The sequence below is a fragment of the Vanacampus margaritifer genome, chromosome 12 (genome assembly GCF_051991255.1).
Source record: "Vanacampus margaritifer isolate UIUO_Vmar chromosome 12, RoL_Vmar_1.0, whole genome shotgun sequence".
NCBI classification, from domain to species: domain Eukaryota; kingdom Metazoa; phylum Chordata; class Actinopteri; order Syngnathiformes; family Syngnathidae; genus Vanacampus; species Vanacampus margaritifer.
The window spans coordinates 2,119,014-2,144,574 of NC_135443.1; the positions used below are offsets into that span (position 1 = coordinate 2,119,014).

Sequence of the window (25,561 nt, forward strand, 5' to 3'; positions counted from 1 at the left end):
ATCCATTTTTAAGACGGCTAATCCTGGTCACAGGTGAGCTGAAGCCTATCAGACAGACTTCAGGAGAAAGGCAGACTACACCGTCACCAGGATGTGTTGCCAGTTCCCTTGAAAAAGTAACATAGTTACTTTACTGATTACTTAATTTTAAAAGTAAATTAGTTACTTTACTGATTACTTGATTTAAAAAAAATAACTTAGTTACTTTACTGATTACTTTTTCTGTACAGCACTATGGTGTCACTTTTTGTTGTCTTTTAAACATGCTATATAAATAAAGTGGCATGGAACGGTATTATTTGATTTTAAAATTAAGTTGGAAGAGGAAAAAAATGGAGCCAAAATCAATCACAAAACTTGTTGGAACCAGACTGAGGAAACTGGGATTAAACCAGGAGAAAAGAGCGGAAAAATCCCAAAACATATTTGTCATAGCAAAACCTAATTTTGAAATAACTGTGATGATCTAAATGGGCAAGAACCAAACCATCCTTTCCAAAGCATATTATCATATATGACTCAGTGCGTTGCACAAGTAATCTCCTCTGCGCATTAACGATTTATCTCCTCTTATAAGGCAATTTAGTCATCACTCGAGGTTGCTATGGCGACGGCAGGTTTACTCTGAGACAACTAAAATGACCTTACGCGAAAAGCCGCTCGCTGTTCGGGACCAAATTGCTGTGCGTCGTGAAGTTAATCCCCACGCTTCTTCTGCTGGGGACAAATGAAAACTTGTTAATATCAATGTAAAACATCTGCGGGCTGTTTACCGCACAGGCAACATGAGCCAAGAGGAAGGAGGGGGGGGGGGGGGTTGTTGAAGCTCAGTGTCGCATAATAGCCTCTTGTTTTGATTGCTAATGCAGAATATGCAGCAGTTTTCCAGTTTTAAGGTCGGGAGAGATAGAAAGGAAAATGAAGGTAATGCAATATTGTTTTACACAAAATCTCATTATTGTCAGAGATTCCACACTGGAAAAGCTTTGATGAGCCTCGCTGCCTGGCTGCTCGGAATCATATTTGTCTAATAAGCGCTTGGCCGCTTGCAGCTGTCGACACAGAGACGAGAGAGAGAGCGAGAGAGAGAGAGAGAGAGAAAGAGAGAGAGAGAGAGAGAGAATGAGTCATGTGTTACCCATTTCAAGTGCAATTTCTTGCACTGCAAATGCCTGACATGTGTGACTGCGCACAGGCCAGCGTTTTGGGAACATGCGGAGGGGAATGTGCGGTCGCTTAGTGAGACACCTGCTTCACTTTTGACCCTGGAAACAAAATACATATCTATATAGATATTGGATTAGCCAAAACAGGGAGAACAAAATAATAATAAAAGATGACAGCAATATCATTTCCTGGTGACTCATTAGGGATCAAAAAAAAAAAAGAGCAAGGGCAAGAAACAAAACCAAAAGACAAAAGCTTAGGGTCAAAGTTTGGGAACCTGCCCGCTGGTGTGTAAAATTTCACCACTAGATGTCACTATGTAGCCAAAGTGCATACATTTTTAATGAGCAGGAGTTAGCCAGAGCGACTAGCAAGTTTATTATTGAGAAGAGGGGGATGCCAACCCCCTTGCTTCATGCTAAATGATTATTGGCAGTATATTGACGCTTATTCAAGAAATTTTGCAACCCCCCCCCCCCCCCCCCCCCAAGCATTTATAATAATGTCAATTTTTGGTACATTATCACTATTCGTGGGCCATCTCTGTGGTCCACTGTATTAGATCCAGAAATCCAGAAAGCAAATGAAGTTGGCAGCTTTTCTTTGCTCGAATATGGAAAGAAAGAAATAACATCATTTTTGGAAAATGTGACTTGCGCTCACCAAAAGTAAACCGGCACGTGGGATCCAGTTGGAACCTGTTTTTTTTTTTTTTGTTGTTGTCTGGAACATCCTTGGGAAGTTATGCCCCTTCATTACGTGGTGTTGAGCGCCACCTGTTGGGATAACAAGACAACACATCACCATCATCATCACACAGGAAGTGACCTTTTCTTGCTGCTATTTTAACTACTGCCGCCAATTCTCTTTGTACTATGCCGGTGCAGACGCAGAAGATGATAATGATGACGATGATGATGGAACAAAGACAGGAAATGTCTGTCTCGGTTCCAAGGTCACGGGGCTGGCCTGTCGCTTTCCCCCGCCACCGTTGGCAGTCTGGCTGGGCCCGCTTCTTTCAATACAACTCAGCATGAGCACCGTGCGTGTGTGTGTGCGTGTGTGTGTGTGTGGTGTGTGTGTGTGTGTGTGTGTGTGTGCGTGTGTGTGTGTGTGTGTGTGGACTTTGCATAGCTAGCGACTTCCTGCACAGGGGCGATAATGAGATATGTGATCAGAATGTCTGATAAGGTTTTTATATGACTGCTGAGACAATGCACGAGCTGATTTATGCAATCTTATAAAAGTATTAAAAGTGAAGGCACACACAATCTATTTCATGTGTTGTTGTGTAAAAGATGAAATGACATAACATGCAATCAGGTAATTTTCATGCTGTAGTCAAGTGTGTTGTGCGTGACGAGTGACACTGCTGGTTCGCGGGCTCCCTCTAGTGGTAAGCACAAAAAAATCACAGCCTAAATACTGTTGAGTTGAATAAATAATTAAGTGGACGGTATGTGCTGCTTTGAAGACCCCCTTTTTCTTTTATTGCTCAGTTCCTTAGACCTCAATATTAGATTTGGCAGAGGCATCTTTTGTTGAGTTACAGTTATAATTATTTTATGTATTTATATATGTATAGTTATATATAATATTTCCTCATGTAAACATCATTAAGAATATAATTTATACATGTAAGGCAAGTTGTAAATGTCTGGAGTCCTCTTGTTTTTGTTTATCAAATTAAAACATCAGAAATCATGCTGTTTCTACTAAGTATTATCTCAAATGTTCTCCAATTTCCATAAACGTTTCATGGGAGGAGCAATATGGCGGCCTCGCGACTTCAAAAGTCTCGGCCTCTCGGCTATCCAGTCATATGTTCAGATCAGTGATTAGCCCACAGCTGCAGCAGTACATTGAAAGCAAGTGCGCAGCATGCAGAGGTCTTTGGCGCCCTCGTGCGGACGCGGCACTTTTGCAAACGCAGTCCCCAAATTGCTGTCTCCGAATAATCCTCAACATCAACCAGGCAAGCGGTGTCATGTATTCTAGCGCGAGCGGCTTCATGCAACAGCCTCCATTCTCACTCCCCCTCGGGGTGGAGCTTCAAATTTGAGCCCACTTTTCTTTTTTTTTTTTGTGCGAGTGCCACAAAGTTTATCCTAAGTTTGTCAGTCAGGAGTGCGTACTGTACTGTACCGGCGTCTCGAAGAGGGGGAAGAAGAAAAAAAGAAGAAGATGATGCTGAGCGTGTTGAAGTTTACGTGCGCCATCGTGACCAGGGTGCTTTTTCTCTTCGTAGCGCTGGCGGGCGTGTGGCGGGTGACGTGGGTGAAGGGGGACAACATCTTCTGGCTGCTCACGCTGCTCTTCGCGCCGCTTCTGCTGGAGATGATCGTCACGCTGAAGAGGAGGAAAGGACAAGATTACAAATGGTAAAAATGCATTTTTTTTTCGGCTCGCACCTCACTCAATCTTCTGCAAGGCTACTACTGCATGCTGGCTATTGTTTATCAGGACAATGAGGACAGGGTGGTCCCCTCCCCTCCGAAGCCTGCCCTAAATAGACGTCCCGGTATCTACAAAAACAGACTAATTGTTTGATTTAGTCGCATGGAAGCATAATGTTGAGAAACAGGACATGATCACGGATGTAAAAAACAAACAAAAAAAAAACACTTAAATTCAAGATTTGGATTACTGTAGATTTCATACACATTAAAAGTATGCATTTTTTTTATGGAGTGAATCAGCCCACACAAAAATACAACAAAAACAAAAAACAAACCGTGGTGGACTATTTTTTTTTTCTGGATGTTTACAAACTGCAATGTACAACACATGAATGAACTTTTGTGAATATTTTGAAATCAAAATCCCCTCTTTTCTCCTGATAGCCGTTATAATGCTGACGGGCATCAATAGCACCTTGCTTTCAAATGAACACATGCACACGACACAAGCTTCTCTCATTCGAATTCAAACAGCGGAGAATGCTGCTCACGTCTGACCACCTCCCTCGATAGAAATTTTTTTAAAAAAAATTAAATGAAATTCAACAAAAATGGGGAATAGTGTGTTGGAATTAAGTGGAGAAGTTAAAAAAAAAAAGTTTCATATATCCTGGTTCAAGCCAGACAACTGTATATCATTGAAAGACAGCATAAGGTACTTGTCTTGTTGAAATATTACATTCTAACGAAATATTACTTTTACTTACATTTCTAGCTTGGTCAAAAGGGGCATAGAATGAAAATCTTTCAAATTTCATTTATACTGAGATTCAATTTAGAGACGCTTGAGCACAACCATAAATGGTCGAGCTAAGCATGTTTTTTGTTTTGTTTTTTCAATCAATCAATTTGGTTCAGATCAAGAGAGGAAACATCACTAAGGGAGCCGTTTCAAGCTGCTGTGCCTCCCGACATCAACATTTATACAGGAAGAATCCCTACAGTCTATTTAGCAAACATTAAAAAAAAAAAAAGTAAAACATGACATATTTGTATACCAAAATAGATGTTCTCTCTCATGATTTACCATCAAATTATAGTCTGCCTCCCTCGTGTTGCTGAATGAGGTAAGCCAAATATTAGAAACAGGAGAGGAAAGCTTTGAGGACTTTTTTGCTTGAGCGTTTCCTTGAACTATTCCAAGGCAGGATGTACGTACACAATTGTCGGTTATAGGAACACTGACGTAGACCTTCAATTTGCTTCGTCTGCATTTGATCCCGCTCAATGTGAAGCAAAGTACTGAAACGTATGAATAAATCATAAGCGTATAACCGGAAGTTAGCTCTTTGACTGCCAGACGTTTTCAGAAAAGGGATGCCGTGGGTGCCAGGCGATTTAAGCATTTTGACTGATCTTTCAAGGTCCACAGAAAATTATGTGTTTGGAATATGGAAACGCACATACTATCAAATGAAAGATTGGACTCTCATCTTTCATCAGAAAAAAAAGTTTGTTTCTACCTTATTCCGTTTTTCAGTAATCAACAATAGAAAATGGTTAGTTTCACCTCTGTTTTGAAACAAACGTCTTTTAACGTCTTTGGCACTCCTCCATAGGATTTTACTAAACGTTATTTAACGTTTTTGGCAGTCAAAGAGTTAGGAGATGATTGGAGCGCCGTAAAGCAACTTTGAAAGGAGCTCCACACAATCTGAACGTTTGTTTGCATGACATCATTGGTTCCCATTGTGTGTTCTCATGGCGTGTTTTGCATGTTCTCTTTCAGGTTTTCCCCTCCCATCTTTCTCTTTCTCATCAGTATCATTCCCTCCATTTGGATCCTGGAGCTGCACTACCAGCAGGACAAAGCCAGCGACCCTCAGGTACAAGCAAACATCACATTATGATGGACACCTTTCTTTCTTTTTTTTGTCCTTCACCTGTTGTTGAAACTGCAAAAAAAAGTGGCCAATGACGCCCAATCATCAATTTCTAAACATACTTACCTAATTACTTTGCTTGACTATCGCTTTCATACGTATGATATATATTACATATTTGTGCAGACTTTTGGTCTGTTGGCTTTTTAATCATCTCTTTCACTGCTAGTTTTGTCTACTTCATATGATATGGTTATTATTTCTTACATTTAACTCATTCATTCGCAGCCATTTTCACTGAAGCAACTCCCTTTGCTCCACAGAATATTGTGTTTTATTGCTATAAAAACATGGAACCTACCAAAAGAAAGATTAGAGTCTTTTCTTTCATCAGGAAAAAAAAGTATATTTGTATCTGTTTCCGTTCCGTAAGTTTCATCATTATTCACAAATCTGCGAATATCCAGAAGGGGAAAGAGCTATTTGCAACATAGCCCTGGTTGATCTCTGCTGCCACCTGCTGACCGTTTTTTTTTTTTTGGTAAAAATTACCATTGCTTTAAGCGACCTCTTCAGGTCAGAGGGTTGCATCAAAGCCATCTGTATGCTCTAGCATAAAAATAAATACATAAATATAAATAAAACATATAAATACGTTTTTTGGGACCATGGCAATATTTATATACATTTATGAGTTGAGGTTTTTTTTTAACACGCCAGGTGTTTTTTTGAAAGATATCTTTTATTAGGGGGTCACAATTTATCTAGTTTTTTGTATCGAAAATCTTTTAATTCACCTGTTGGATTTCAAACGGCAAACAGTAAATTGTTGTAATTATATAAATGTGATGAATTCTATAAATATCTATCTAATCAAGTTGATAATGACGTTATTGAAGACAAGTTGTATAGAAAATGGAAGGGCGGATGATCTAATTACTGTTATTATTACTTAGATTGAGGTCAGGAGCCAAAATGTGTCATTTTTTGTTGGGTGACCAACAAATTAAAAATATCTTTGTTGTAATACGGGAATATTTTGAGATCACTATCATCAGTTTAGAACCGAGTATGTTGATGTAACAGGTTTAGTCAATAGTGGTCAAATAGTCATCAGGCTCGATGGCGGTCTTATGACGGATTGGTTGTCGTGAACTCCGTTTGGTATCAAATGTCCTTTTTAATAAGGTATTAACGAACAAACTTGTTTTGTTGCAGTGCAAGAAGCTTGACTCGTGGGAGAACGTGAAACGAGTGATCACCCTGAACGAGACCACGGGAGAAAACCACACATACCAGAACTACCTTGAGGTAAAGCTGACTTCACGTTAGTGTATTATTAGCCTGCGATGAGGAGTGGCTTATTCAAGATGATTTTCTGATTCGATTGGAAAACTACTCAGCAAGGTCAGGATTCAGAGTAGTGACAGTAGCCAAAGATAAAGCCAATTTGTCACACATTCAAACAAAAACTCTTAAGCACACGATTGGTGTCATCAGTCTGTATATAGTCTTCCCAAAAAAATAAAGACTGACTACAGGCCGCTCGTGATTTATATGTTAGGAGTTGACTCAGCTAGTGGATTTAGGCAAGGCAGCTTTATTTATATAGCGCATTTCATACATAAGGTATCTCGATGTTCTTCGCATTCACATAAAATACAACATTTAAAAGGCAAAATATAACATTTTAAGGCAAAAGAATTTAAGACATTTAATAGAAAAACCCCTAAAGAACTCATGGCGTTTAAAAGCATGGTAAAGAGATTAAAAGTAGTTCACGAAAATTAAACAAGAACATGATTTTGGGAGAAATGATTGTTAAAAATGCTCTACAAGACTTTAATCATAGGCATAGGGAGGGAAAGCATATTTTTTGGACCTGGACATAAAAGCATTTACACTTGGGGCTAACTTCAGTTCTGTTGGGCATCTTATTTTATTTGCGTGCAGCATAACAGCTCAATGCTGGTGCACCATGTTTGCTTGGAACTCCGGGCTCCACTAATTGACCTCAGTACCCTACTGGGTTTATATTCCGTCAGCATTTCTTTAATGTTGATTTAGTCTCAAACTAGACAATCAGAATACATTTCTGTTGAATTTGAGTGAATTACAAAAATTTGAGGTTTCGAGTGACAAGCTGTGAAAATCTTAAATTTCACTTTTTGATCATCAAAAGCTCTGATTTGGTGAGGAATAATCGTAACAGGCGATCTTGAGCAACCAGTCAACATATGCAGAGACCGTGGATGGAAGTTGGTTTACGCCAACTGAAATAAGGTTAAAGGTTCGATCATCGGACTCCAAGAAAGATATGCGAATGTTAACAAGCTGTAAAAGTCCAGTTTCAAAGAACTCAAGACCATTTACCCATAAAACCGCAACCACGGACTTATTGAGAGAGCAGAAGCAGCCGCCTTTTGCTCCCGAAGCCAAATCCTGAGCGCCAAGACCTTCCCGACTGAGCTACCGCCACCCCCAACTTTGTGTCAGACTTACACAGACAGTCAACAACACGCTGACACATCGGCAGTCCCAAGTCAAGAGCCAAAAAAAAAAAAAAAAAAACTGCTAAATCTATTGCTAATTACATCAACACTGACTTGACATAAGATCTGGCTGCATTCAAGTTTTAGAATCTCAAACAAATTGGGTTCGCAGTGCGGGGAGAATAAACACGCTAGGAACATTGCACAAAGATGCGAGTGTTGACGTAATGCATGCAGCAGCAGACGTCTCAAAAGTCTCAGGCAAGAGCTGACCGTTGGTGGGGGTGAGACAAAGAGCCTTCTCAGGAGGACTGGCCGGAATCCGTTGGGAAAAGTCAGGAAAAGTTGAATGGTGCAATTAAGGTAGTAGGGGACAGAAACACTGCTTTACTGTAGTTGTAGACCGTTTTTTTCAAGGCCGATACCGATACAGATTCGAAGTAGTCAAGAAGGCCGATAACCGATATTTCAAGTCAATATATAAGTGTTAAAAAAAAGCCAAACGTTTTTTTTTTTTAAACTAGATTGACAGATTTGTTTAAAAAATTCTAACAAAAATTGCAGGAAGCTTCCAGGTTCATTAGCATGTGTTAAGCTAAATTTAAAACTAAGCAAGTAAATAGATCCCCAAAGTTTTCTACCGTAAATAAAGTTCTCTAAAATTTTAACATCATTTCTTAATTTATTTATCCTTTTTCAATGAAAAGTGTAGGGCGTTCCTATTTTTTTTTTATAAAGTGGAAATTTAAATTTAAATTCTCATTTAAATGAAAAGTTGCCTGTATCTCACTGAGCGACAAATGCATGCAAATGTAGCTCATTTGGGCTTTTCCTCAGGGTTCGGAAAACGTTTCAAAAGATCTTGGCAGTGACAAATTGTCTGAATATGTTCCAAATGTGTTTTTACGACAAGTAAAAACTGTCCGTGAACATCTTACAATTCCTGATGAAAACCCCAAATTCGCTACGTTTGCAAGCATTCACTGCTAGGTGAGATACCAGCTTTAGCGGACCTTCGGATTCTTAAAAAGGCCGATGCCCATATTTGTCAAAATGCCAAATATTGGCACCTATAATCAGTCGATCCCTACTCTACTGCAATATAAAAAAAAAAACAGAACATACTTTTAAACACGGTACATTTTAAATCAAAACAAGATTTGTTGTACTGTATTAAAAGAAAGCCAATTCGCCAAGAGAAAATAAAATCTGTATAAAGAGACGTGGTCTTATAAATGATCCCTGGGGAACGCCCAAAGAAAAACGGCCCATTCAGATACTAGTATCCTGCTGGGTTTTATTACCACAGATAATAAAATTGATAATACAACACTGGAACATTTTAAAAGTAAATATTCAAGCAATTGTGAGTTTGCCATTCCACCCATGTGTCCCATGAGTCACGGATACACCTCAGAAAGCTTTTTATCCTCAAAAGGAAAACACATGCTTGGTCCCCTTTCCTTTTCAGGGTGGGGGTAGGCTTCAATAACATCCAGCAGAGTCTTGTAACAGCCCGTGAACCCAGTTAGCTGCATGCTACAGCAGTCCAAGCCAAGTGTAAACACATCCAGATGTCCATTTACTAAGAAACAACCTTGTTTTGTTTTTTTTGCTCATTAACGGTGTCTTTTCCAGAACATCAACCAGGCGTTGTGCTCCAACGAGTGGATCCTCGCTCTCCATCAGATCCTGCTCATTCTCCTCATCGTGGGAAAGTGGCTCCTGCCCCTAGGGGGCGGCGTCACCAGAGACGAACTCTCGCAGCTCCTTCTGATCTTCGTCGGCACGGCGGCCGACATCCTCGAATTCACGAGTGAGACGCTGTCAGATGTCAAGTGGGTGGCTCTTATCATGTTTGCTCAGAGGGGCTGCGCTGAGCTCTGGTAGTTTTTGCACCTTATCAATATGAGGGCAAATGTAAATAAGTACGAGCGCCAAGTGCTAAAAGGACGATTTCTAGCTGTAAATGGTCTTTTCCAGAGAGAACAGTCCTCAGTTGGTCTATATCATCTTAGCCGTATGGACGTGGAGCATGTTGCAGTTCCCTCTACATTTGGCTGGTGAGTACAAATGAATAAATAATTAGGGCTTTCAAAGTTAAAGCGTTAACTAATGAATTAATCACGAAAAATTATCGGATGAATCGCACGATTAATTTTGACCGCAGATGATCCTTTAGCTGACAGCGGATGGTTACGTTAAAGGTAGCACAGGTTGTGTTTGAGCAATAAACATAACGACATGCATTAAAATAAAGCATTTCATAAACGTTTGCGTATAACATTCAGAATATTTGTTCAAGCCAAACTATTGGGCTCTTTTTTTCCCCATTTTGAATTATGCAAGTAATTAACTGATTAGGAAAAGAGGAGGATGAGCGTGTGCGGTGGATCAAAAAAATGTTGAAGACGTCCTCATAACATTAAATGTTGAACGAATTAACACATAGCACAGGTGCGCTTTACTTTTTTTTTTTTAATAAAAAGCCTTTTGAATTAAGCGATTAATCGCGATTAATCAAAATTCTAAGATGTGATTCATCTGATTTAAAAAAGTAATCGTTCGACGGCGTGCCAGGCGATTAAAATGTTTAATCGTAATTAATTGCATCACTTCAACAATTACCTTGTGAATAATCGCATAGAATCGATAAAGTACCTTTGAGCATACGTAAAAATATTTGAGCATATTGAGCCTTTTCTAGAGGCAATTTCTCCCTCAGAATTTAGATGTGCATAAACAGTTCCAATAAATTCTCTTCCAATAAAACTAGACTAAATTATTCATTCAAAGATAACATTTGAAAGAAAAAAAAAACGAACAAAAGTGATGGCAACGTTAAGCATCCTTGTGACGTTCCCAATCGAGAAGATCTTCTTTAATAATGTACATCCTAATATTTACCGTCACGATGCTTTTAGAGCACTTCAACCAAACGCTCGACTGTGGTTCTCATTGTGTTGTGTTTATCTTGTGTCCTATTTGTCAGGGCGCGGCCTTGTGCGGTTCTGTTTGTACAGCTTGTAAACACAGACAATGTTGTTATGTACGTGCAACGTGTCCATAAACACGCGTTCACCTTTGGATGCGAAGTGAATAGTTTTATTTTATTCAAATGTCCGACTTGCGCCAGCGGGCCGTCGTTTTTGTGGTTTTGGCTACAAACAGTCGTCAAGCGGCCAGTAGAAAACGTATACCGCGCATAATGTCCAAAATTTATGTTTATCCAATGAGTCCGTTTTTGAGTGAATGAGTACGATAATTGCAGCTATACTGAGCAATTGTGAGCGCATCCTTCATGGGTGTATTAAACTGCCCTCTGGTGGCCAAGGTGGGCACACCAGAAGGAGCAACATAATGTCCACTGAATTCATGTAAAAAAAAATTAATTCTATATGCATTTAATTTATTACATTGCTTTATGTTAATGTGGAATATTATAGCGTGTTAGTTTTCCTACTAAATACACATAATTTTTTTTTGTGTGTGGGGATGGATTAATGGCATTTCTATTCATTTCAAAGGGGAAAGATGTCAACATTTAAAACATTTTTCCTGCTTGTTTCCGACAGTGGTGAACTCCAAATCTGACTCGGTGGACGACCAGGATGTACGCGAAGTTTCCCTCCTGACCAAACACAGTACGGACATTTGGGGTATCGTGGAGGCCTTGTTTATCCAGGACGGCCCCTTCCTGATGGTGCGACTCACTGTCATGACCTACTTCGACGTCTTCCACCAGATGCTGGTCTTCTTCGCCATCAAGAACTTCCTGGTGGTCATTTTGAACGTGTACAGGCTGGCTGTCATTTGCCAGGACTTCAGATCTTCTGCGAGTGGCAGTGGCCTGGGCAGCGCCATCCCGTAATTGGGTGGAATCAAATATCCAGGGCCAAAGGGAAACCCTGAGTGATTCTTAAGTGTGTTGATTGGACGATAATACTTCTGCGCGGACTTCTTGCGTTTCCAGTTCATCTGGAAAAGTACTCTTTTTTTTTTGTTTGCCATGTTCTTACACTTGATGCCACATTCAGTGTCCATGCTTGATCCTCCTGTTGCTGAACTCACAGGACAGTTGATCAATTGTCATAGAGGACTGGACTGGAGTAACCTGAGTGGAGGTTAAGGCTGAAGACAACAGCACGCAAGCAGGAAAAGAGGAAGCAGGACAGGAAAACGGAGGGTGTCTGGAAGTTTCTGGATCCTCTCGAAAGTGTGTCAACACACAAAAAAAAAAAAAGCAAAATAAAAATAGTCCTCAAGAACAGATAAGATAAGACGTCCCATCCCAATGTTTGCAGTCTGAGCATGAAGGTCAGAAGACATGGGAAAATGTCTTGTCTGTGGTTTAGTGCTGATGGAATCGTGATATTGGAGGAAGCGTTTGAACTCAGCCAGGAATGTGAAACAGAACGTACGCAACTGTAAACATAGGGTAATTACAGTATTTGATTGAACGCTGACTCACACTATTCCTTCCTGTTTTTTTTTTACTAGGCATTAACATACTTTTCAAGCATTGATGTTATTTTTATACCTGCTATAAAAAAGACAAATAAGAACATAAAAATCTCCTGACAGTGACAAAGAATAAATGTACTGTAAACTGCAGGCGGACAAAAGAGTACCTCAACAAGGGATTTGATGAATTTCATTCCGTTTGTGTTATTATTGTGTGATAATAAAAGGTTTAATTGTTGTTTTTTATGTTACTTTGAATAAGAATAAAAAATGAATTAATCTGTACCATTGTCTTGATTTATGTATGATTTTTCCCATAAAAAAATAAGATGTTAATTTTGCACAAGCAGTCTAAATCCATTAATTGTATTATGTCTTTCCAGCATGTATTTGACTCTTGACAGTTTGATTAATGTCAATGTCCTCGTATTTATATGTTGTGTACCTTCAATATAATTTCACATATCATCACACAGTGTCAGCACTGTACAAAAACTGACATATGTCGCCTCACTGTGGACATTAGGCTCATAACACGTTACTGACTTGTAACCTGTTCAACATTCTTTAGTTAGTGAATCATTACCTGACAGTTGTATTTAAAACAGTAAATTAATTCATTTGTTAGCACATAAATACATAATACATACTACATAGGTCTCCAAAATAGCTTGAGAATGTTGCTAACAAATTGGAAAAACGTTGATACATACTGTAAAGTTGGCCGGCTCATGCTGTTGGTGACGATTACAAACGATAAAAGCCTTGACTTTTAAACTCTGACCTCAAAAACCCGCCAAAATACCAACAGAAGTGAAAGCTAAGATAGTTAATAACCTTTATTTTTAGTTACTTAAAAATAAAGAAGAAGGGGATATATGGCAATTTGGCCAGAAGATTCACTGTAATTTAAAAACGATCCCTAATATATCGGAAACTTCCCAGTTCCCAGAATGCACCGCGATAGCTGCATTCTCATGATGTAGCTATCCTCGCCCCTTTGCTAGCAGTGAAACTATTCATTATAGTTCTTCCTCCTCGTTAGTTTGAATTACATAAGGAATAAATTGTGTTTAAACACACGTCCGCGAGTAGTCAAGGGTCCATCTCATCACTTTCAAACTTGTTGTCCAGGCAACCGCAGAAACAGTAGATACTACACATCCCAGAATGCACCACGATTGCGCTACGTAGTTTTCAAGCCCAGTTTCTGCTTTACAAAAAATAAAATTGGTTATTTTTTTTGTATTTATTTATTACAAATATTTCATTTTAAATACATATAAAATAATCGTATTTAACCTTTATAAAATCATTTCATATGATAGCTCATATTTTTATGTTTTATTTTCATTATTTTTTGTAATGGACGAATGTCTTATACCTGTCAGGTTAAATGTATATAGTTCCCTATAAATTATATTTAACCGTTTTCGAATAACAAAATCAAAAAAATGAAATCCAACAAACAAGAGGCTAGTTGCCTCGATTCAATCATTATTAACAAGCATCCCCCCCCCCCCCTCTTTTTTAAAAATATTGTGACAGGAAGTGAAAAATGGCTTAGGCAATTATGCTATTGGGCTAAAGATATTAGGGGAAACGGGCGCTAAGTGCCTTTTAATGTTGTTGTTCACCCGCTCTAGTCTTTTATAATGGATTAACGAGCGCATTAGTCATCAGTACCATCTATTTGATTAATTAATTGACATTTCAATGATTTTGTCTACCTTGAGTTTATTCAATTAAATTGTAGTCAATGCAAGTGAAAGGCCAACAGGGAGCGGCATTGAGCCACACTTGAGCGACTGTTTTTTTGCACAACGTTTTGGCTGCCATCGTGCGGTGAAACAGCGTCACCCCAACAACATTTCATTTCAAATCTGCTTCGGCAGCTTCAGTTTTCGTTGGTCGCAACAGGTGGTCGCCACCTGGACGACGACGCCCGGGATTAATTTACAATGACCCAAACCACCCAGGGATCGAACAGCGTGGCTGACATCTTTGCAAGAGGGTGAAACATGACCCACTCCCTCCAACTGAACTGGGCTGGGCTTCATTTGCAAGGCAGACAAGTCCAACCCTGTACGTCCCAAAGCAGGTTGACGGCTGCATTGCACACTCGGGTGTGGCGTTTTTTTCCCACCCTCTACTCCCTCCCTCCCTCCCTCCTCTTTCTCTCTCTCTCTCTCTCACACAAACACACACACAAAGACACTAAAAAGCCAGCCAGCGCCGCACTCCACCACGATCAGACAGCCAGACAAGATCGCTCTTCCTCCCTTTCCTTGCTTCCTCGACCCGTCCGAAGCTCGCCATGTTCCGCTGCGGAATCGCCTACCCACGCTGCAGGTGGATCGTGCCCCTGCTGTTGCTCTTCGCCATCATCTTCGACATCATCGCCATCGCCGCCACGTCGGGTTGGGTGACGGACGAGGAGGGCAAGACGCACTACGCCAGCATGTGGGAGCAGTATTACGGACGTAACGACCAGTGGTCAGAGGGCAAGTCCCTCATGGAGTTCCGTAAGTGGCGCGCAACTATACGATCATTAACTGCTGCAACGTGAAAAATGCGCACTTATGTGGAAAAATGCAACACCTTGCTAAAAATCCACCTCAGACTGAGGGTGGGGGTAGGGAGGCCTAAACTTTGGAATCCTCTGCCCCTCCTTCCACTCTCGTATCATATCCGGGCAGGGAACACAAACAGAAAAAGACTACAATGCCTGTTAGAGCCTAGACCTCTGCCAAGGCTACAATCTTTGACTTTAAAAGCGAAAACGAGGTTAAAAAATGTGAAGTTATTGATCGTGCAAGTAGTAGATAAGGTGACGATTCCACGGCTGTCACAAAAGTCAGATTTCAAACCCAAACTACATGTTTTACCCTACAATACGGGCCAGAACATTAGCACGTCTACAAAGATCTTGTGGTCATGAGAGTGACTTCTTCACCATGACAACACACCTGTGTACAATGCCCCGAGGATCATAAAGAACGACCTCCCTACTTGAGGTTTTGAATTTGAAATATACCATTTGTGGCATCAGTTGTGGAACTTTTCTGGCACATGTATATTCTATCGTAATACAGTGGAACTCCAAGATTGACAGTCTTGGAATATAAAAGCTAAAAAGTAAAAGTTTCATCTGGATTCAGAACAGCACAAATTAAGACATGATTGGACAAGATTAAAATATGTTAAACTAGAGGTTTTGTGTTGTAACTTGAGTTCTACTATATCATAGTTCAAGAGAACATAAAAAGAGAAAACACTGCAATGATTACCAGAGCCCAGACCTCCACCAATTCTACAATCTTGGACAAAAAAAATGAGGAAAAGGAGTTAGGCCTATTATTATCACAAATAAAAAAAAAGGTTACAACTAGATCCAATGTCTGATCATTTCAAAGTGGAGTTTGTGCGTTTAAGCTCCAGTGGTGCTGTACGTAATGGGGCTGACGAGTGTATGTTACAGTCAGGTATGAAAATGTTTGCAGGGCTATTTTTGAACTATGCCAATTTCTTGTCCTCAACATAGCCTATATAAAAGTGTAGTGTGATGGTTTATGACTGTTCTGCCAGTGAACTTGAGCAAAATGGCTGTCATCCCTACAGGATCACAGCGACAAATGGCTGCCATATTTTTTTTATTGTTGAGCCACTGATCCGTTGTCAAAAAACGATGACGTGTTTAATTTTTGGATGAATTCTACCTTCAGCATGTCCTCGGTGGTCTCCTTCAAGAATGTTTCCTCAACTTCCCCTTTCATTGTTCCACTTCTTTGCACCATGACAACACCGCCGCGTAACAGAGGACACTTTTGTCCCGTCCCGTACTTGGCGGACCAGCTCCGGTGTGGTCGTTCAGCCGTGAATTATTCCTCCTGACGTCTCGGTGAAGCGCGGAGGCGAACGCGGCAGGCGCATTGCACTTCCTGTTGAGTTGTTTGGACCCGCTTCTTGTTTGATTTAGAGACGGAACCAACACAACTGGAACAATGGAGATGTTTGTAACGTTGTTAGGACCAAACTAGACAAAGTAGCCTTCTACATGGCTTACAAATGAAGTTTATATTACGCTGTTAATTAATAGTACAGTAAAATCTCGAGCATTTTGGAGGTAGAACAATGCTGACTTTAACTGATAACTTTACAGGAAATCTGTATCAAAACTCGAACAACAATCTAAAGGCCAAGTGGAAATCATACACATTGTAGGCCACTCCACCTACCAGATGTACAGCGTAGCATACCGTAATTCATTTTCAATTACGGTTCAGTGAAGTGAGGAGATTTTCTCTCCAGAATACAGACAGATGTGAATTTCCCTCCTGTTTTGCTGTTCAAGGTCGAATATTCTCCACTTTGACGCGTTTTCCGTCAGACTCGATCACCCACAGCCATACGCGCTAGCAGTGTCAATCTTAGGTTAGCTTAGCAATTAACATGGCTTATGACTTTGTCAGAGCGATACTTGCCCAAAATGTTGCTTATTCACCACCACGGAGACAATTTATAGCTGACGTTGGAGCAATTTTGCAACGCGTTTAACCGCAACAGTTAGCCAGATGAAGCTCGTCGCTAGCCAGCTAGCTGGTGCTGCGTAAGTGGCAGCGAGTTGTGCCTCAACCTGTTGTCAACTTATAGAAATATGAATTAAGTATCCTAAAACCAATTGTTTTCATTTGATAAGGGTCCACTCTACAGATTACATACATACAAGGTAAGCTAAGCTAATTCATCTGAGTCCTTTTACTAGCATAAGGAGAAATTCAACAGATGCCTGCTCTATGTGTGACTCAACGTTTTTTGCTGATTGTCGGCCAAACGGGATTGTTGAGGGCTGTGAGAAGAACCAACCTGTCCAACACGTCTGGTGTGTCTACTGTGTTTGTGAGACATGCCTCGGGCCAGGTAGCCAGGCGTTAGTAACAAAAAACACACACACACACACACAGGAATGAATAATTGAAGGATTTGGCGGATCCATGCAGTAACGACAAAGTGGATGGAACACAAGGCTTGCTTGGCCTGACTGTGTTGCTTACGTCCACACTGAAAACACACATTTTAGTTCACCATTCTTATTTGTAAAAACAAGGCACTGATTTGAATATTAATCTTGCTTTATCTGTATTTTTTTTTATATATAAGTACCTATAAAGAGCTTCAATTTAGATGTGTTTCATTCATGACAAACGGTGATCAGGCTGGAAAATGTGCCAGGGCAAAATACATTAAAATGTGCATAAGCTTACACTTGAAAAAAAAAAAATCCTTCATCTTGTATTTTAGCTTAATTAGTAAGCGTTTTGGAATTGGGATTTTTTTATCACTCAATTTCACTGACTCTGTTATAAAATGTATTTAATTAATTATTCAAATGTTTTTAGAACGTGTACATACATATTGTATGTTTAATACAGTTGATGTGTGTATTTAAAAAAAAGTTATAAGATAAAAAGAAAGGTATACATACTATACAGTATATGTAATAATCATACAGTATATGTTTTGTGTACATTCTATTTTGTTTAAAAACAAAACCTAAAAAAATAAAACTTTTACGTATTATGTTTGATAATAAAATAATTGTACAAAAAAATAATGTATGGCCTACTGTACATATAAATATTTGAGATGTACATACAATATTCTATTCTTTACATATTTTATTTGATTAAAGAAATGCTTAAAATGAATAATTGTGTACGTGCATACCCTATATATGATAATACAGAAATGTTATATATTTTTTGTGTACGATTCCTATTTTGTAATAGTGAAATAACTAAAAAAAATTATCAAATGTGCACAGATTGTATTGTATGTTCTCGACATATATATATATTTTCAAAATAGTTGTAAACAAATCCAGATGTGTCAATATTCTAAAATAATTTAAAAAATAGCTTTAATGAAATAATGTCCTTAAGAAAACAGAGATTAAAATAGTAGTGAAAAGATGTTCAAAACTTATGTCGTCCCTTCTCCATAAATCAGTTTTCTACTTGGTTCTTCATTATTTTTGAATACTGTATATATTTCTTGGAGCTCAAATCTTACCTGCATGGCAAAACCGGTGCAAACCCTGGTTTTGTATTTTACTGCCATACTGTTCCCACTAGCTCCTCAAAGCGAGCAAGGAGACTTGTGGTTAATATATTCCGTAAGGGTTCCATCTGGAATGCGTCACGTGGCGCCGCAGAAGGCGAGCGTGATGTTGTAGGGTGTGGCAGACTTTGCTTCATATCAACCTGGGCCATAAATCAGACATCATAATCATTTGAGCTCGCCTAACAATGTTGCAGGTGTACCTAATGTTACGGCCAGCACCGTACATGCCGTATACATTTAGCATGACACGCAGACGTCGTTTTTTTTTTCTCCTGACGAGTGTATTTGTTTGTGTGTTGCACGTGCAGCGTGGGCGCAGGCGGTGGCCGCCCTGATGATCCTCGGCCTCCTCATCCTCATCGGCGCCTTCATCCTGTCCTGCGTGGCGCTGTGCTGCACGGTCAACGTCACGCTGCTGCCCGTTATCGGCGTCATGCTTATTATTGTTGGTAAGAAATGCACACGCGTATATACGAAGGAGGGCATGAAAACAGGAATAACTGAATTTTTCTGAATATTTCTTATGGTATCGCATCTCATCATGTTAATAGCACGTTGTTGTTTTTTGCAATTGTTTTTATAGGGTTTTACAGTACACTTAATTACTATGATGCCTTAGCATGTGGGAAAGGAGAGCCACAGTTGACAATGTACTTTCCAGCCATTCATTAAACACCAGGAGAAGAGTTAAATATAGTACAACAGAGGCCACGTGACACCTCACAAGGCTCCGCCCCTAAAAGGCACATGCATATACACAAACGACACAATCAAAACATTTTTTTTTCTATATGTTTGATGCTTTTTGCGTTAAAATTTTTTTTTTAATTCAACTTTTATACATTCTCTCTATCACGTATTTTGATCTATTGTGGGTATGTTTGGAATTTATTTCCTGCAATTAACAGTTTGATGTCCTCTGTACGTTGTTACAGTTTTTTTTAGAAAGATATCTAATATAAATATAAAGAAAGAAAAAATATATATATATACAGCAGTACATTTATGCACAATTCTCATTACATTTTAGTGTGAATTATGTTCAAGACTTTAAAAAAAGAATCTTACAAGAACCAAAATGTCCAAACTTATTTTGTGGCTTAATTAGAATAAATTTGAACAAATGAAATGCAATGCTTAACAAACCGTTACAGCGTGGAAGTGACTATATTCAGTGTTAAGGCAAAGCTTTTTTTCTTTTTTTTTTTAGTTAGGGATTGAGTTGCTAGCGTTTAGGGTGGCGTTACCACGGAAACAGCTCCCTACTGTAAAAAGTGCCGTCACCGAGGGGACTGTGGCTTTTTTTTATTTCGTGGATGGCAAAAGCTTTGGCTTGCACACACCACTGCTGTTTATACATGCACGGGAGGAACATGAACGCATTTGTTCCCCCACTTGGCTGAACGCTTTGCAAAAGGTTTCCTTGAGCGTTGGGCTCATGTTGGGCTTTGCTGCAGGAGTGCTAAGGCACAAAAGGTCACGCAGAGGAGTGAAAGCAGAGAGCAGTAATTGTTGACTCTTTCTGTAAGTTGCTGGGAGGGATCCAGTCCCAAAGAAAAAGGGCTGAACGACATGATGTAGTACTCTGGGAGGGAGGGAGGGCTTGGTCGAAGAGTCCGGTGTGTCACCTTTGGTGGAATGTTGGGCAAAACGTTCACTTCATTGGGCCACGCGTTCGTGGTACTTGAGTTGGGGTTTAACAGTAAGCCAAAAATCACAGTTCGATTTAAACTCACAGTTCGATTGACATTGGGTAGAGTGATGGGAATAAATAAAACAAATTATAGGTACGATAACATGAACAAATATTGACTCTTATAACATCTTAAATGTTTTCTTTTTAAGAAAATTGTTGGTTTTTATAAAACAAACAACAGACCATTGTAATTTAGTAATATGTAACTTAAATCATTTTCTTTTTAAGAAAACAAAGCACCAATAGTTTGTCTTCCTTATTGGAAATGAACAATGCAGACAAATTCATTTCATTTAAATAATACACAGCATCTTACATCTTTTCTTTTGAGTAAAATGTGCAATGGCAATAGTCTTTAAGAAAACAGACAAGTGCAATTTATTAGCAGTTAGCTTAGCATGACTGACAGTTATTTAGCATTTAGCTTAGCTTTCCTATCACTTTTTTTTTTATGTTTAACGGTTAACAGTCATGTTCTTAGTTTAGCATTTAGCTTAGCTTTCCTATCACTTTTTTTTTTTATGTTTAACGGTTAACAGTCATGTCCTTAGTTTAGCATTTAGCTTAGCATTACTGTCCATTGTTTTACATGATCGTTAATGTCAAGTTCTGTAAGTAATGTTCTGTAAAGCGCTTTGTTACAGCCCCAGCTGTTGTGAAAGCGCTATTTAAATAACTGAGTTGAGTTCAGTAATGATACATAACAGGTTTGGAAAAGCAACATTGTATACGTGATCGTTTTTCTTCTTTTTAGGAAACAAATGATGCAGGCAATAGCAGTTGAATCATATGCAACAGCTTAAATCTTAACGCTCCTTTCTAGTAAATAAACAGGGCAGACAAGTGCATTTGAATAATTTATAAGATCTTAAATCTTTTTAAGAAAGCGCAACATCAATACTTTGTGTACATTTTATGAAAGGAACAAGTGCAAGTCCGTTTACGACTTAAGGGGCTATAACTTTTTTTTTTTTTTTAAATGTCTGCTCGAAGAAACATACATTCGAATTTTAAAGTAAACATTCCTAAGCATGAAACCTTTTAAAAAGTAGCCAAAATGGCAACGGTGACATTCAATTCTTACGAAGTGCACACAAAATCCAGACTTTTTTCTTTTTTACGTAACGGCTACCAATGAGAGACTTCATCCAATCACCAACTTTGTGCTTTTACTGGAGCGCGCCATCCGTTTTGTGTGTCGATTGTTTGTGACAGGAAGTGGCGGGTTGTTGTGATGACGACGTTCCCGCTGAAGCAGCTGCTTTGCTTTTTGTCTGACTCACAAAACTGTTAGTGACTCGTGTCTGTCCTGGAAGGGCAAAAATAAAATAAAAAGTAATAGTGTGTAGTTCCCTCCTGCCACTTTACAAGTCCCGAGTTCCTTAAATGATCTTTTTTTTTTTTTTCCCCTCCCATCAAAACTCATCACTGATGGGTGTCACCGCTGTTTTCTGGAGATTACGCAACAGTCAGCCATGAGCGCAGATGTGATTGCTTAACCGTGACTCACCGCTGAGTTGCTGATGTCGCATATTTCGGTACAAAAGTGTCTCACGTTGGTGTGGAAGTATTTTCCTCGCACTCCTGTTAGCGCTGCTGTCATCTGTCCTCGACCGACATTTGAAATCAGCAATATTTCCTAGCCTAGCAAAAGTCAATGCGTGGAAACGGCGGAATGTTTGAAGAAAAAGTGAACGAAATGTTCCATTTCCTGCGCAGTGGTGCTGCAGGTGATCGCCCTGATCATCTACCCGGTCAAGTTCAACGAGCAGATCTTCGAGGGCCACTACTACTACACGTGGGCGTACGGCTTCGGCTGGGGCGCCACCCTGCTGTGCATCGGCTGCGCCGTGCTCTTCTGCTGCCTGCCGCGCTACGAGGACGAGCTCACCGGCCTGGCCAAGACCAAGTACCTCTACACGTCTGCCTAAAGCCCCGATAAACCCCCAACCTACCCCACCCCCACCCCCCAACCACCAGCAGCATTCTTCCTCCATCTTGGAACATTTGTACACTTTCGCCCCAATTCAAGATGGAGGTCGCATTGGCATCGTCAGTAGTAACCATTTTGTCCCTCAGAGCTTCTACATATGAAATATCACCAAAGTGCCTACACGTCATTGCGAGTGATTCGGAGCAATTGATCCAGAGTGATGGTTCCGGACTTTGCGATCTGGACTTTTTGATGTGCAGAGATATGATCCAGAACGATTGATCTGGAGCGATTTGATCCAGAGTGTTTGTTCCAGCCCATTGTGCAATTCAAACAGCAAATGGGATGGAAAAATGCTCATGATTTCAATTTGGCGATTGATCCAGAGCAATTATTCTAGAGCATTGGTTCGGGATCGAATGATTTGAAGCGATTGATCCTGTGAGATTGATCTGTAGAAAATGTTCCAAAGCATAAGATCCTAAGAGAAATGTTCTAGGACAATTGATCTGCAGCGAATGATTTTGGAGCAAATGATCTGATTGATCCCAGACATTCATTCAGAGGATTTTTCAATTTGGAGATTGATCCGGTGCAATTGTTCTGAAGTGTTTGTTCAAGGGCGATTGATCTGACACGATTGATTTGCAGCAGATGTTCCAGAACAAAAGTCCCGAATGAAGCATTTGATGCAGAACCGATTGTTCTGAGGCAAGGACCCAGATCATTGGATCCAGAACAGTTTATCCGACCCACCGTGCAATTGTAAGAACAGAAATGGGATCAGAAATGATCGACAGATCTCAAGCGATTGTTCCGGAACAAATGATCCAGAGCTTTTGATCAATGGGATCCAAAATGATCTTTTCAGTTTGGGGATTGAAACACACCGTTTCATCCGGAGTGTTTCTTCCAAACAGTTCCTGAGCGAATGATCTGAAGAATTTGTTCCGGAGAGATTGAGCCGGTCCATCACTCAATTGTAAAAACAAATGTGACCAAAAAAAACTTCAATCAGCATTTTTGGGGGGTAATTGCATGCTATTTTTCATACATTCGAGAGATAGGAAAAAGGTTCCCCGCTCTGGCATTGAAGCCTCAGCAGTGGACGGAAATTTCACACTTTTGGAATTGTGAATGGCTCGCTTCTTGTGTCTCTTTACACAGTGCATATCAAATGTGGTTAAATGTCCTCTTTGCACCTTTTTTTTCTTGGCATTTGTTCATTTCTTCATCTTGCAAGTTCTTCATTTGTGTTATTTGTTAAAAAGGCAAGAGGGGGGATTAACTTCACGTCGCAATAGATGCTGTGTGATGTCATTGCGCTAAGATATAAAGTATTTTGTGATAGGATTTTAAAAAGATGTCAGAATGTCTAAGCTGCCTTGATTGACATATTAACTTTAAGTTGTTTTTTTTTGCTGTTGGTTTAAAGGGAGCAACATGTACCCCAATTGTCATTTTTTTTTTTTTTTAATATATAATCTGTGTTTGGTTTATTTGTCTTAGTAAAGGAGGAAACTAACATTATTGAGTATGGAAAACGCCAAAATCCTTCATCTGATGTGCCTTAGCTGCTCAAAAGTCAGATTTTTGCATCACAATCCTGTTCAAGAACTCCTTGCTTGACGTATGTGAGTTAAAAAAAAAAAAAACGAGCATATTGTAGTCAAACAACTCGTGTAGAGAAAAAAAAAAAATACTGTGTGAATCATTAATGACAGGCTAAGCAAAAAGACGGCAGTATATGATGAATATTTGAATTTAGGGGTTGATCGTGGCAGGTTGCATGTGTGTTGATGGGCTGATGGAAAAAGATGACTACTGTACTACTACTGTATTAACGCTCTTTTAGTCTTTCCTGTGGGGGTCTCACGTGTTTTCATTAACTATTTGCCTCTTACCGTTCTTCTGCTGTAGTGTGAACTGTTTCTTTTTTTTGTAGTTTGTATTTTTATGCAATAAACTGTTTTGTTTTGACAAAATGGACTTGTTTTTCCAGGGAATAAAAAAAAAAACACACCTCAGATTGCTTGCTATAGGTGGCTGTAAATATTGCCACTATGACAAATATCACAATGTGTCACGGTAGACGTCTGTCTTTGCTGCAATGCGTGCCGCCTACACAGCAGGTGTGTCAACTGTAAAGCTGGCATTTACAGGGAGCGGTTTGAAGACAGAGTGTGCAGCGGCAAGCAGTATTCGGGATAAAGAAAGCAAACTTGATCCATTCAAACAATAATAGAATCCTGAACACAATTTGTACTATTTTAGTAATATATTGTTTAATATCATACTTTGTACTCTGCAGCCAAATTTTGCAAAGTGGAAACAATTTGGAATTCAAATAAATTTGTGTGTGTGAAAAAGTAAGTATATTGAGAATATAAAATATATATATATTAGCTACTGCACAGAATAAAAAACAGCAACAGGATAAATTTGGAAAAAAAAACAGATTACCTAATTATTATTATTTTTAATTTAACTGTTTTTTAACTGTTTTTTTTATTGAACATTTGAGCCATTAAGTTATTTGTGAAAAATAATAATAATAATAATGATTGAAAATTTACTAAATAAATACAAAGACATATTTGGAATGACATTAACTTTTAAATCTCTGAATGGATTTTGTTCAACTACAGTACCTTCTGGCGAAATCAAAGCCATAAAAACCCTGACGAAATCCCAGACCTCCATCATGTTTACGTTTTTGGTAAGATAAGGGGGTGCTGACGGCATTGACCAGAATGCTAAAGCCAGACACTAAACAACTGAAATGACAGAAATAAACAACACGCAGGAACATTAACCTTAAAGCTAACCAACGGACGGATATGCTAAGCTAAATGCTAAAAAAAAAAACAGACAGTAATGCTCAGCTAAACTCAAAATACAGTCAGGAACCTTAATAAATTTTAAAAATACATTTAAAAAAATCAGACAGGAATGCTAAGCTAAATGCTAAACACAGCTCTACTACTGACAGTCAAAAAAATGTGCTGCTTGCAAACAAGTTGCTGAACTTTGTCCTCGACACACGCATCCCACACACTTAGCCGTAGCGATAAGCAGCTAGTGACTCACAGCCAGTGGGCCCCACCCTGGGAAGGGCCTCCCTGTGGAATCTGACTTTGCTCCCAGCCCATTGTGTGTTTGCGTGTGTGTGTGTGTACTGTACATGTGTGTTGACAGTTTCAGGGCGGGGATGACTACTGCGTGTCATAATGACGGGTGGGAGAAAGTGACAGGAGCACGTGAACGTGGGAGCGTGTTTTTCGGTAGAGTAGATGTTGAAGTGAAAATAAAGACAGTAGACAGGAAGTTGGGGGGAAACTAGACTTCCTGTTGCCCCCCCCCCCCCTTCAAACTGTTTATGAAAAAAGTATGTTTCCCTATAT

The 25,561-nt window shown here is 39.4% G+C and overlaps 3 protein-coding genes across 5 annotated transcripts in view; 2 read left to right on the forward strand and 1 right to left on the reverse strand.

Moving 5' to 3' along the window:
- arid5b (AT-rich interaction domain 5B) overlaps positions 1–13,393 on the reverse strand; it is a 118,874-nt gene extending 105,481 nt beyond the window's left edge. Inside the window, exons 1-5 of one of the 3 annotated variants that reach the window (XM_077581910.1) lie at positions 13,119–13,393; positions 3,378–3,516; positions 1,831–1,943; positions 1,139–1,265; positions 649–717 (exon numbers count right to left, since the gene is read on the reverse strand). The gene's annotated coding sequence lies outside the window, so the exon portion shown is untranslated. Of the gene's footprint in view, positions 1–648; positions 797–1,138; positions 1,422–1,830; positions 1,944–3,377; positions 3,517–13,118 lie in introns of those variants that run through there. The other 2 variants (XM_077581912.1, XM_077581911.1) reach the window with 2 other exon arrangements.
- On the forward strand, positions 3,308–12,609 carry LOC144061440 (transmembrane protein 26-like). Its single transcript, XM_077581915.1, has 6 exons — positions 3,308–3,548; positions 5,356–5,452; positions 6,668–6,760; positions 9,580–9,779; positions 9,925–10,004; positions 11,517–12,609. Exons 1-6 carry the CDS (start codon positions 3,352–3,354, stop codon positions 11,810–11,812), a joined length of 963 nt encoding a protein of 320 aa, XP_077438041.1. The 5' UTR covers positions 3,308–3,351; the 3' UTR covers positions 11,813–12,609.
- Positions 13,394–14,568: 1,175 nt separating the features above from the next.
- perp (p53 apoptosis effector related to pmp22) lies at positions 14,569–24,142 on the forward strand. The gene is made up of 3 exons (XM_077582135.1): positions 14,569–14,930; positions 18,837–18,977; positions 21,944–24,142. The coding sequence occupies exons 1-3, from the start codon at positions 14,723–14,725 to the stop codon at positions 22,153–22,155; spliced, it is 561 nt and encodes a 186-aa protein (XP_077438261.1). The 5' UTR covers positions 14,569–14,722; the 3' UTR covers positions 22,156–24,142.
- The last annotated feature ends 1,419 nt before the right edge of the window (positions 24,143–25,561 follow it).